Source organism: Nuphar pumila, chromosome 6 (genome assembly GCF_984573655.1).
Source record: "Nuphar pumila chromosome 6, dmNupPumi1.hap1.1, whole genome shotgun sequence".
NCBI classification, from domain to species: domain Eukaryota; kingdom Viridiplantae; phylum Streptophyta; class Magnoliopsida; order Nymphaeales; family Nymphaeaceae; genus Nuphar; species Nuphar pumila.
This window is the reverse complement of record NC_143254.1, coordinates 27819939-27833912: the sequence shown is the minus strand read 5'-3', so window position 1 is coordinate 27833912 and position 13974 is coordinate 27819939. Positions and strand designations below refer to the sequence as shown.

The following is a 13974-nucleotide window of genomic DNA, read 5'->3' as shown; positions in this document are numbered from 1 at the left end:
ACTTGTAACTAATTAGAACTTGACGAGGATTATAGTGGGTTGTTAAATTTGTTTCACTTATAACTTGTGTTAAATTTGTTTGACCTGCATTGTATATGTATTTTTCATGTGTACTTTATTTTTTATACACAGGTTATATAAATTGTATAACGAGAAAATTTTTCTCAATATTTATATTTTAAATAAATTTTTTTATTTTTTTTTTATTTTTGCAACGGATTAGCGACGGATAATATCTGTCACTAATATCCATCGCCAATTTAGCGATGGATTAGTGACGGATATTTATCTATCTCAAAAACTGAATCAGTCGATGTTTTGCGATGAAATGTAATCCATCGCAAATCTGTCGATAAATTGGCGATGAAATTTAGCGATGGATATGTATTTGTTGTTAAATTTTAGCGACGAATTATCAACGGATATGTATCTGTCGATAATCCAAATCAGTCCTTATTTAGTGATGGATTAGTGACGGGTCATGGCATTTGTTAATCCATCGTGAATTAGCGATGAAAGTAGCGACAAATGAGTTCTATCGCTAATTAGCGACCAAGAAATTATGATGGATTCTATCCATCGGTAAGCCGTCATCAATCCGTCACTAAACGGATTTATGATGGATTATTGTCGGATAGAGTCCGTCGCTAGTCCGCAGAATTCTTATAGTGATAGGTAGAGCAATCTTGGAGAAATAGTGGATAAACCTTCAGTAATATCCAACTAGTCCAAGGAAACTCTTGATATCGCAAACATTCCTTGGTTGTTATTAATTCATCACAATATCGACCTTAGCAAGATCAACGAACACTCCTTCCTTAGAAATGATGTGTCCAAAAAATATCACCTTCTCAAGCCAAAACTCACATTTGGACAACTTGGCATACAGATGTTCCCTTTGCAGGGTCTTTAAGATAATGCTCAAGTGTTCTCGATGTTGTTCATAACTTTTTAAGTATATCAGAATATCGTCGATAAATACGATCACGAAAGTGTTCAAGAATGACTTGAACACCTTGTTCATGTGGTCCATGAAAGTTGCGAGAGCGTTTGTGAGTTCAAAGGGCATGACAGTAAACTCATAGTGCCCATATCTGGTCTGAAAGGTCGTCTTTAAAATATCACTTTGATTCTAAGTTGATAGTATCCAGATCTAAGGTCGATTTTTGAAAAAATCTTGACCTTCTGTAACTGGCCGAAAAGATCCTTATAGTTGATGCACAGCGATAGGTATTTATTCTTGATCGTGGCTTGGTTGATTATCTTATAGTCGATGCACAACTTCAAGGATTTGTCCTTATTCTCATGATGTATCCGATAATATCGTGATAGAAAGTAAAACTTAGTTGGAAGAGAGACGGATTTGTTTAGTTAAAATTCACAAGGCTATCCTTGTAATCCTTCCCAGCACCCAAAATTTACACGAAGCAGGCTTAAATTTCACTAATTTCATCTTTCTTAACTTAAAAAGGACAACTAAACTTAATACCGATAAATTAACTTTCAGCCTATTAATCCAGAAAATAAGAAGAAATCCACGTGGCAGGTCAGCAATTAATGGGGTCTAAGCAGTTAGGCTCGTTATCGTCGTCGGGTTCTAATGAGCGTTTTCCGCGATTCAATGCAGGCATTAAATGGGCGTGGGGCCCACGCTAAAAGCTTCAGTTAATGCCAGACTTGGACCGGAGCATTGATTTGGGGATGGATCCACGACGAGGCATTTAATGCTCCACCAGGGAGAGGGGCATTTTTGAAAACACTGATGGTTGCAAGGGTTTTTCTCAAGGTTCCAGCACTTGTCGTCACGAGGCATCAGAGGAGACGTCATCTCAGAGTCATTAATGGCCGTCGGATGATTACGTGCCCAGCAGGGCGGCCGTCAAAATCCAGTGTCCAACGAAACAATTATGGTAACGAATCGGGATATGGAGTTTGGACTTCGGGTGCACCTTAGGTCAGACTTCAGAGAGTTAGGGGCAAGAACGGATCGGATAAGGTCCGGATTATGTGTGACCAAAACAGAATTTACGGAAACAGGCCAGAAGCTGGATCTGAATGGGGTACAACTTGGTAGAGTCGAACATGGATCCGAATTTTATGGGGTGATAATGGTCCTAGTAAATGGCTGTAGAAAAGCAAATTACATGCCCAGGAGTCCGGTTCATATATGAATCTGCAATGTTCCAACTTCCAACCACATGAGTCTAAGGTCGACCCAAATCCATGAAAATGTACTGGATCTAGATTGGAGGTCTCATCGAATCCAAAATTGTTTGTCATAGTGTGTTTCGATGACTTCAACCGACATCTACAAAGGCGAAGACTCTTTTAGGGTTGGAGTTTTTGTGCCTCGGTTAGTCGGTACTAGGGCTGCAAACGAATTGGATATGGTCGGATATCCAACAAACTTTTTAAGAAAAAACTGAATATGGATTTGGATTTATTCAATCGGACACTTTCTGATCAATATTTTAAGTTGGATCTGATATTGATCCAAATTACAATCAGACCCAACTGCAATTTCTACATATAGATAGCTAGCTTGTCTTGTTTTAGTTTTTCAAGGATCCAGTATTACTATTACCCTATGTATTTTGGATTCAGATTCAATCTAACCTTCGGGGATATGATTCAGATTCAAATCCAAATTCATATCTACTGTTTGCATTTTGAATTCAGATTAGGATCTGACAAGATCCGGCCTGAATGAGACCAGTTTTCACCCCTGCTTGGTGGGCAAGAGATCATCGGAGTATAGCACCAGATCATGTTTAATTTCTTGCTGCCATGGGGTCAATCTGTGAACAAGGTAAACCCAATGTAATGAGAACCAAAAAAACAAACAGGTGGGTAGGCAGAAGTCGATCCAAAAAAAGCGAAGGCTCACCTTCACTTCCAAGTTCGGGGGTGAAATAAGGTATGATAGACTGGACCTGAGCATCTTCCAAGGTCCATGCCCAACGGGATTTGAATCCTAGTTCTTTATCTTGATCTCTAGGGAGCAGGAGTCATCTTATGATCATTGCCCTAGATTTTTAGGCCTGCCCGATAAGCATTCTTCGGTTGAGATCTGATCTCGCATACGATCGATTTCGAATAAGATGCATGCAGATCGCTTTTCAGAGTTTTGGATGAGATTGATGGATTTCTGAAGGTAGGGAATGAGGTCGCTGATGCGGCCGACGAGGTCATTCTTCAGTGCTCCAGCAAAAAAAGTTGAAAAATTGGGCAAGGATGATATGAGTAAGTTGTTCATGAATTATGTTAAATTTGATATTTTTTTATCTTTAATTCCTATTATCGATGTTTTCTCAATTATTTATTTTGAAGAATAGCCTTAGTTATCTTCTTGCGTTCAAGGAATTGTTTTTCACAAAGTATGCCTGAAAATCTCACATTTTTGTGTTATTTCTATGACCAATCCAACTCCCATGATTTTGAGTTCGGAGAAATGGATTCTTAGAAAAGATGCATCGCTAGTTTGCAAAAAGTAATTGTAGATACTTCGAAATGAGTTATTGCTAACTAAAAGTTATGTTAATCAAAGCATTGTGTCAAGGATCTTGATGATCGTACTAATTTGTTTTCTAAGGATCATATGATCATGGATCGAATCAAATAAAATTGACACATTTCAGAGGAAATTTTGTTATATTAGAACAAATTAGCTCTAAAAGTTTAGACTTATTTTGGTAAATGTAAGCGCAGACTTCAGTGGGTTATATTCTACTCTAAACGTGATTATTGTTTAGTTTCAATTAAGGTTCTTAATTATGAATATGATACGTCATATAAATTATATTTTTTTACTGTTCATTTGTGCCCATCCCAGCTTAAATTCTTGGCTCTGCCACCGTATCCATGTATGGCAATAAGGACATAAAAAGTACCAGCCATGAGCCATTCCTTATCAACTAAGTTTGGGGAATGTTGACAAATATCTAACCAGACCCGGTGGACTTCAGTTTAGTCACCTTCTAAATTATGTGGGTTGGCTTTGAAACTTTATTTGTCCGAACCAATGTTGTCAGTATCGGTGCGGCCTTTATCGATCCATGCATATAGTAATTAATGGCAGAAAACATATATAATTAGGCCCACTAGGTGACCCGGTTCTCGGTGAAGGTTTCTTGTCATGGACAAAAAAAAAGAAAAAAATTTATATATATATATATATATATCATCTCAACCGATCAAAACCTGATCAAAATATCCGGTCATGATTGTGCCACGGCCATTACCTGGAGTCCTGGACACAGAGGAAACCTTGAAACTGTATTCGGACCCTAGCAAACTTGATCCGGGCCAACTGCAACTTAATGAGTAATGACAGACGAAGGGATAAAAGGTGAACACCACACACACAGACCCAGGCTATCTACTACGACCGAGTGTAGTGAGTAGTGGTCAACTTCGGATCTGGTTCTGGGGCACAGACTGCTAGTTCCATCAGACCCGAGACTTTTGACTACGACGAGTTGTGTCAGGGATACGGCGTACCATCCCCCTCTGACTACGCCGTATGAATTGGATTCACGCTCGCCGGACGCCATCTTCCTCGAAATCCGACGGTCAGAGCACTGCGATGTTCAGAGCCCTTGGTACGAATCTTATCATTAATCAAATACTCAATGAAGTAATTAATCCACCAAATTACGACTATACCCATACTTTTCCTCTTTATGTACACAATAATCAATCTTGCCTTTATTATGGTGCATGTAGATTTATTACGGATTGCAACTTGTTTATTATATGACAATTAATTATGATTTTTAATAGATGGTGATAATTAATAAATGAAAACGATGCAGATGAGATGAATACGGTGTGTGTTCTTAGTTAAATGTAGATTGATTAATGCAATTAATGTAGTGTAAATGTGTACTTTTAGTATGCAGCAAAGATGCAATTAATTTTGGGGAGAGCTTTTTAATTATGGTAAATGTGAAGTTTTAGATGATGCAATTAATGAGAAAAGAGAGGTTCAACGGTAGGGGCGTTTTCCATGTGATGACATTGAGTTCAGAGAGTCTACACTACACTTCACTACTTGGCTCAAAGGTCAAGTACTCAAGTCACATGTTTGGTGGACCCCCATTTAAGTATGGGGTTGGGACCATGGCTGGAGCCTAAAAGTAGGCATTTTGATAGGTTAGAAGCCCAAGAGAATATAGGGATGTCAGTGGATCTGGGTCGGGATAAGGTCTTAACCTCTTCCCCGTCTCAAAATCCTGCCTTCCATCCTTATCTCCCCTCTCCACCTAGCTTCATCCCCCTTTCATGTCTTCCATCTCCAATTCAAACGGGGCGAGGCATGATGGGCTCCATTTTCTATCGATCCATTGCCATCCTTAAAGAAAGATTGGGAACAGGACAGAACAGGACGTGGTGTGGTGTGATGTTCCACGCAATAACTCATCATACATTTTCCATAAACAGGTTTGGTGTGACTCAACCAACCAAAGCAAAGCAAGTAGGTTCGTGTCAAAATCGAAAAGTGCCTCATTGAAATAGACCAGTCAAGTTTTTCCACACAACAAAACCAACGGGGCTCAGCTTGTCTGGTAGGAGCAGCTAGTGCACGTCACCTTTGTTGGGATGTTTCAGGTTCAAAACCCAATGGCATAATTGTATAACTGGTAGGGGGCTGCCTAACCCCAGCTTGCCTTTCAAAAAACAAAAAAGCCCACGCAACAACCCCAACTTCAACCAAAAATAGAAATAAATAAACAAATCCAGAAATTTCTGATACATAAAAGGAGTGATATTGCACTATGAAGAACAATATATACACAATAAGAATACATATTCCCATTTTACTATCATTTAACTAAATGTTTATCACAAAACGCAATGGCATCAATTTCCCATAACAAAATCAAGAACCAAAAATTAATTCCTATGTTTTATCATTTTTTTGGGGTTTGGAGAGAGAGAGAGAGAGAGTTTTTAGTTGTTTAGATTACAGAAGAGTTGAGGTCCAAGCGAGGCTTCTTGGTGGCGGAGGAGGAGGGCAAGGGCACGACGGCGTCGCAGCGAGGACACTTTGGGTTCCGGCCGGAGATGAGGACGTAGAGTAGGCAGCTGGGACACCCCGCCGCGAACATAGCGCCGCCGGAGGTTGGCTCCTCTGCTTTCTTCTCGCCGAATTTCTCCGAGGAGGCGGAGGAGGGAGATGATGCCGGAGAGGGCGAGCCCTCCGGCCGTTTCAGGTTGCGCTCGACCCGCTCCAAGGCCGACCTGACCTTCTCGAGGGTGCAGACGCTGTGGTTGCGGGGGACGGAGGGGAGGTTGAGCGTCAGGTCCAGGGTCCCCGCCGGTAGGCACTCGGGGCCGTCCGGCTTCGACGATGAGGAGGAGGGCGTCGGTGGGGGAAAGTTGAGGTCCTGCTGCACCTTCTTGTTGCTCTCGATGACGAGGGGCGCGCACCTCTGAAGGTAGACTTCACCAGACTGTGTACAAAAAGAGAGAGAGGAAAAGAACGCCATTACTTTGTGAACCAGAGGAATTAAAAATACGTTCTTTATGTATCTTTTTCTCCCATAAAGGGAGTCTGATACCCCGAAAACAAACAAAAAATTATGAAAATTTTGAGATGCGAAGAGAAGGAATACTTTAAAAAAATATTTAATGTAAGAACTCGGAAGGGAATTGGGCGACACGGGAACAAGGAATTTAGCTTTAGATGATCATGAAGGGAATCAGGTTTCTTCAATTTTGAAATGAATTACGGCTCAAAAGTGTAGAATTCCACGAAAAAATCATGAAAGGGATTGAGATTTTCGGAATTTTAAAATTTTCAAATTCTGGGATTTAGTAAAAATACTATTTCTTTTTTGGATATAAGATCAAAACGAGGAGCGACATAGATAATTCACACAGTACTCTGATCACTCTTCGTATTATACAGAAATTCTTCTGTAAAGGTTGCGATTTTCAGCTTCGATTATCAGGAAGAGGAACACTGGGAACTAATGCGCTTGCTCTTTGTGAAATTCTCGAGAAACACGGGATTTTCCTAATAGAACAGACAGAATCAGGGATTTCTCGAAATCCGGGAACTTCCTGTTCTTTTGGGTAAATGCGTGGAAGGGATTTTTTTTTTTGCTGAAATTGCCCAGATAAAGCGAAATTTGTATTGGCAATAATAACTATTAAAAAAATCTTCCCTGAATTCATTGAAACAGTCACCACACATACAGATATTAAAAAAAGCATTTGGGCAAATTTTTAAAAATCACAAAACAATATAATAACAGCAAAGAAATCATTTTTTTTTATTAAATTCCATGGAAGGACAAAAGAAAATCCTCAACATCACTGCCCGTTTTCACTGACTGCACTATCAGTATTCAGTAAAACCATATAAAATATTCACAAAAGGAAACTGACTGGGCTATCAGTAACCAGAAAAACTGAATAAAAAATAAAATTCCAATCTTCTTCTTCTTAAAACTGTTAGAATTCGATGAAGAGCTTCCCCTCTCTCTCTCAGAGACGAAAAAGCCACAACCAAAAGAAAAGGAATTACTGGAGAAAAGAAAAAAGGGGAGGACATACCGCCATATCGAGCCGCTTCTCCCAGCCAAAAGGCACCTTTAAATCCAGATCCAATTCCTTGGACACAATCTGAGAAGAGCAACCCCCGAGCAGATCCCTGGTGACCAGAGAATGAGATCCACCAGCCGCCTTGACCGCCTCCTCCTTCCCGTTCTTACTCATCATCATCCGCAGCACATAGCTCACCTCCGCCGCCATTCTCGGTCGATCTGCGTCTCCTTCACAAACCGCTAACGGACTAGGAGAGAGAGAGAGAGAGAGAGGCAATCAATCGCAGCTATTGGGGTTCAGAAGAAGAGAGAGAGAGAGGGTTCGAACTTTGAAAAGGAGCAATAATTACAAAGGGAAGAGCTTTTAAATGAAATCCGTTAGGAAGGGGGGGAGTAGACAAATAAGGGCTGTGTGTTGGCTTTTGTGTGTGCGTGAGAGAGCGAGAGAGTCGTGATGGTGCAATTAATGACCCATTTAATGCCCCCATCGTTGCTGATAATGGTTCTTCTGTGTGAAATGGCCATTTTGGTCCTAGTAGTAAGGATGTCAATGGGTCGGGTTTGACCCGGATCCGACCCTTATCAAAACCTTATAAAGTCTGGTGATAAATAAGAAGGTACAATTAGAATATGGGTAGGACCTGGAAGGTCCTATTAATATATGGATCCGGTGTGATTTATAAACTTTTATACCAGACCTGAAACCGACCCAAGTTACAACAAAGATTAGGTATTTTTTAATGTAAAAAGGATAAAAAACTTTATTTTATTGGGTATGGTTCGGGTTTAGTTCATGTACTCTTTATAGGATCAGGGTATGGTTTCCGTTATAGTGAGTTTGATTGGACCTGGGTAGGGACCCTGTACTAGCATCTCAAATCAAGTTTGGGTCTGATTTTACTTGGATCTAAACCAAACCCGATCCATTGACACCCCTACCTAGTAGTAGGTGGAAGGGCTGCACAACGAGCCAAGCTAGCTGGAGCTCGGCTTGGGCTCGACTCGTTTAAACCCGACTTGGACTCGTCCGAGTAAGTAAATGAGCCGAGCTTGATCGGGCATTTAAGCTTGATTAAGTTTGATTAGCTTGATTAAGCTCGTCTAATTGTGTTATATGGCGACTAATTTTAGGACATGTATTGTTTTTGTTGATTTATAATTACAAAACCTGCTTTTAGATATGTATACCTTGAATGCATGAGATCTTGGACTAAAATCCTGCCATTTATGCAATTGTTTTTTAAGTGTAAGTTAATGCGGCTTGAGCCAAGTCGAGCCAGACACAAGCTGAGTTTGTACACAACTTCTCAAGTTCGGCTCAATTCGAGCTAGGCTTTTTTAGATCGAGAATGGCTTGTGTGCATCCCTAGTAGGCAGTAGTCATCTGTTCTTCTTTGCTACGCATTCGTCCTTGGAAAATTACTCGACGAAGTTCAGACTCTGGTGCTAGCTAAGTTTTGGTCGAAACCTGTTGATCTAGTTCCATGTGAGCCATAAACGGGGCCAAAGCCATATCCAACTGAATCCGAGCCAGTTTAGTTGGACTCAGTAAGCAAAACCAAATCTAAATGATAATTGGACTCAAATTTGATTTAAGCCTTTTCTCATTCGAGTACAAATATGAAAATAGTAGAAGAGTGGATTTGACGCACTCAGTTATGGTGCACAGAAAAACTACATTGTATTTTCACTAATGGTGAATCATTAAATACATGTGTTTTATATACAGTAACAGAACAATAACTATACACTGGTTTTAACTAACTTGTTTTTCCTGGTTTGTAGGCTTTACTTGTGAACCGACTCAAACTCGAATTTGAATTCAAGTTTGAATTCAAATTCGATTTATTCTCTGTAGGCTGACTTGATTTGTTTCCCTGATTCGTAGGCTGAATTTGTGAGCTGATATTTGAATTTGAATACTCCCCCTCAAGTTGAGTGTGTGGGTCATACACACCCAACTTGGTCTTAAGTTTCGAAAACGCTGGTTGGTGGAGTGCCTTGGTGAATATATCAGCTAGCTGAGATGAAGTAGGAACATAATACGTTTGGATGAAACCATTTTGAATCTTGTCTCGAACAAGGTGACAATCGAGCTCGATGTGTTTTGTTCGTTCATGAAACACAGGGTTTGTAGCGATATGTAGAGCTACTTGATTGTCACAATATAACCACATTGGTTGAATATGATTGACATCCAAATCAGAGAGAAGATATTTCAGCCAAGTAAGCTTGCAACTGGTGGTGGCCATGGACCAATATTCAGCTTCAACTGAAGATCGGGAGACTGTGGTCGGTTTCTTGGTTTGCCAAGACAATAGACTTGTGTCGAGCATCGTGCAAAATCTAGTTGTGGAACGTTGGGTTATTGGGCATGTGGCCCAATCAGAATCGCAATAACCAATGAGTTGTAGAGGACTTGTGCTAGATAAAAGAATTCCTTGCCCTGGAGTATTCTTTAAATATCTAACAAGACGAAGAGCTGCATCCATATGTGATTGTCGAGGTGTGCCCATAAATTGACTTAGATTATGCACCACATACATTATATCTGGTCTGGTTATTGTAAGGTAAATAAGCTTCCCAACGAGTCTTCTATATGCACTCTCATCTTGAAGTTGGCGTCCAACATCAGTAGTAAGTTTGTGGAGAGGATCCATGGGAACGTACGTTGGTCGAGCATCTAGATAACCAACTTGATTAATGATGTCAAGGGTATATTTGCGTTGAGATATAAATATTCCTTTTTTGCAACCATGCCATTTCAATACCAAGAAAATATTTCAACACTCCAAGATCTTTGAGTTGAAACTGATGGTTGATATTGGCCTTGAGAAGCTGGATGTAATTGAGATCATTTCCAGCTAAAATAATGTCGTCGACATATATTAAGACCAATGTAATTGAAACACCTCTTTTGAATGAAAATAGTGAATAATCAGCCTTGGATTGCGTAAATCCTAATTTGATCAAATAGCATGATAACTTGGAAAACCAGTTGCGGGATGATTCCTTGAGACCGTATATAGACTTGTGTAGTCTACAAACAAGGTTCTCTCCCTTTCGTGAAAAACCTGGTGGAACTTGCATATATACTTCTTCATGTAAATCTCCATGGAGGAATGCGTTATTCACATCGATCTGATAGAGGTGCCAATTCTGTATGGCTGCGACGACAAGAAGGCACCTGACAGTGGTGATTTTGGCAACTGGCGCATATGTGTCATGATAGTCCAGTCTATAAATTTGCGTGAATCCTCGCACTACTAGTCGAGCCTTGTGACGTTCAATAGACCTGTCTGATTTATATTTCGTTTTGTAGACCCATTTACAACTTATGGCTTGTTTGTCTGGAGGCAGTGGGACCAACAACAAAGTGTGATTGTCTTCCAGAGCACGAATTTCCTTTGCCATTGTGTCTTGCCAATATTGGTGTTTTATGGCTTGGGTGAAACTCTTGGGATCTGAGGTTTGAGTGATGGCTGCAAGAAAGACTTGATGGAATGGTGAGAATCTATTGTATCTGAGATAATTGAAAATTGGATAACGAGTACCTTTCAGAGTTTCACTTGAATTCGTTGATTGTGAGTGAGTAGTAGCATAACTACATATATAATCAGAGAGATATGGTGGAGGGTTGTGATGACGTGCAGACCAGTGGGATTGAGTTGTGGTTGAATCACGATGAGAAATATGGTTGGTGGGTTCAGGGGAATAATCGGGACTTGGTGAATCTCATATGGTGACTGGATTAGGCCTCATTTCAGTTGAATCTGGTAAAGGTTTAGGAATGACATACACATCATTGTTGGAGTCACATTTATTTTGAAATGGAAAATTGTTTTCATAAAATTTTACATCACGGCTTATAAAAATATTTTGGTTGTCGAGATCATATAACTTATAACCCTTTTGACCATAAGGATATCCAATAAATATGCATTTTCAGGCATGGGCATCGAATTTGTGAGATGCGTGTATATTGTGCGCATGACATAAGCATCCGAATATCCTAAGGTGGTTGTAATTTGGCAATTTTTTGTATAAGATCTCATATGGTGATTTTTCATTGAGTGGTTGTGATGGAATTCGATTTATGAGGTAGGTTGCGGTCAGTATACATTCTCCCCAAAACTTGATGGATAAATTTCCTTGAAATCTTAACGCACGAGCAATGTTAAGCAAATCTTTATGTTTGCGTTCAATGACCCCATTTTGTTGAGGCGTTGCAACACAATTATGCTGGTGATTGATCCCCTTTTTGGCCAAAAACATAATCATTTCATTCGAAAAAAAATATTTTCCATTGTAGGATTGAATGTTTGAAACTTGAGTTTGAAATTGTGTCAAAATGAGGGAAATGAAACGTTAGATAAAACCAAACGTTTCAGATTTGTAACGCATCAAATATATCCAAGTGCTTCGACTAAAATCATTGACAATAGTGAGAAAATATCGTGCCCCATCTGTGGATGATGTGTGATATGGTCCCCAAACATCACAATGAATCAATTGAAAAGATTTAAGGGAGGATATCGAACTTTGAGGAAAAGGTAATCTAGATTGTTTAGCCTTGTGACAAATGGAACAAGGATCATGAATGATACCAGCTGAAATTTTATTTGAATTAATCAAGATACTAATTCTAAAATTTGACAAGTGTCCAAGTCTGAAGTGCCAAAGAGCTGATGAATTAACATTCAAAGCAACTTTACCATTCATCTAAAAAATATATAGTCCATTATGCATCCTACCTGCTCCAATCTTCGTCTTCAAGTGAGGGTTCTGCAAAATACAATGATCTTTCATGAATACGACTTCACAGTTATTATCTCGAATAAGTTTGCTGACAGATATTAGATTGAATTGAAAGTTTGGAATGCATAAGACATTGGATAGGATGATAACTCGACATTGCCAAAATGTGTGACTTGACTGGTCAAACCATTAGGCATACCTGCAGGTGGACATTTGGATGGTACAGGAGAGATTAGGTTGTGAATATTGTTGGTCATATGGTCAGTTGCACCAGTATCTATGACCCATATTTGGCTTGTGGACAAAAACATAAATTTGGGTTGAGAAGAGATTATACCTACAAGATTTGCTATGGGGTTTGGGTTACCTTGGCTTATGAGAGCCATGATTTTCGCATACTGATCTGGAGTGAATTGCGATTGGAGTTTCTCAACATTGACATTGGCGACGTTGGCGTAGGCTTGTGTCGAAGAAGATTCTCCTTGGCGTGGTGGGAATCCATGAATAAAGAAGCATTTTGCCTTGATATGACCGAGTTTCCCACAATGTTCGCATTTTGGCCTAGGGCGATTTTGATGTCCTCTATTATTAACTTCTCGGTTGGGAAACGTTTTAGTGGCAACTGCAATTTCAGTCAGTGCACCAATTGATTCAGACATTGATATACTTCTTACATCACGTTGTCACTCTTCTTGAATAACTAGTACATATGCCTTGGCGACGGAAGGCATGGGCTCTATGAGAAGGAGTTGGATGTGAATGGCACTGAAGCTATCATTGAGTCCCATAAGAAATTGAATGAGACGTTCTTGTTGTTGTATGTCATTCAAAAGTTTCATGGCTCCACATGAACATGTGGATATCAGAATGTACGTGGATAACTCATCCCACATTCCCTTGAGTTTATTGAAGTATGTGGATACGGAGCTTTGCATTTGCTTATGATTGATTATCTCGTGCTGGATCTGATAAATTCGAGGGCCAGTTGACTGAGAGAATCGTTCTCCGAGTTCATTCCAGACTTCCACTGCGGTTTCGGCATATATCACGCTTGTCGCAAGGTCCTTGTGAATAGCATTGAGGATCCACAAAAGCACCATGTTGTTGCATCTTTTCCAGGAAGCTACATCGGGCGAGGATGAGTCGGGCTTTGGAATAGATCCATCAACAAAGCCGAGTTTATTCTTCGCACTGGGCGCCATATACATGGCCCAATGCCATATAGGAAAGTTTTCTCCAATAAGTGGTTGTGAGACCAGACTAGTTCCAGGGCTATCAGATGGGTGAAGATAGAACGATGAATCTAAGCTCGTCAAAGACATTGATGAAGTTGAATTGTTGTAGGAAAATGTTGTGCTTGACGCCATTGATAATGCTCAACTATCGATACACTCTGATACCATGAAAATAGTAGAAGAGCGGATTTGACGCACTCAGTTATGGTGCGCAGAAAAACTACATTGTATATTCACTAATGGTGAATCATTAAATACATGTGTTTTACATACAGTAACAGAATAGTAACTATACACTAATTTTAACTAACTTGTTTTTCCTGGTTTGTAGGCTTTACTTGTGAACCGACTCAAACTCGAATTTGAATTCAAGTTTGAATTCAAATTCGATTTATTCTGTGTAGGCTGGCTTGATTTGTTTCCCTGAT

General features: G+C 39.8%; 2 protein-coding genes across 2 annotated transcripts; both read right to left on the bottom strand.

Annotated features, from left to right (window-relative positions):
• Positions 1 to 5792: 5792 nt before the first annotated feature.
• Positions 5793 to 7871, bottom strand: LOC149834480 (uncharacterized). The gene is made up of 2 exons (XM_090010143.1): positions 7564 to 7871; positions 5793 to 6455 (listed from the first exon to the last, which is right to left on the bottom strand). The coding sequence occupies exons 1-2, from the start codon at positions 7759 to 7761 to the stop codon at positions 5961 to 5963; spliced, it is 693 nt and encodes a 230-aa protein (XP_089866269.1). The 5' UTR covers positions 7762 to 7871; the 3' UTR covers positions 5793 to 5960.
• Positions 7872 to 12994: 5123 nt separating this feature from the next.
• Positions 12995 to 13678, bottom strand: LOC149834479 (uncharacterized). Its single transcript, XM_090009374.1, has one exon. It carries the CDS (start codon positions 13676 to 13678, stop codon positions 12995 to 12997), a length of 684 nt encoding a protein of 227 aa, XP_089865500.1.
• Positions 13679 to 13974: the final 296 nt, after the last annotated feature.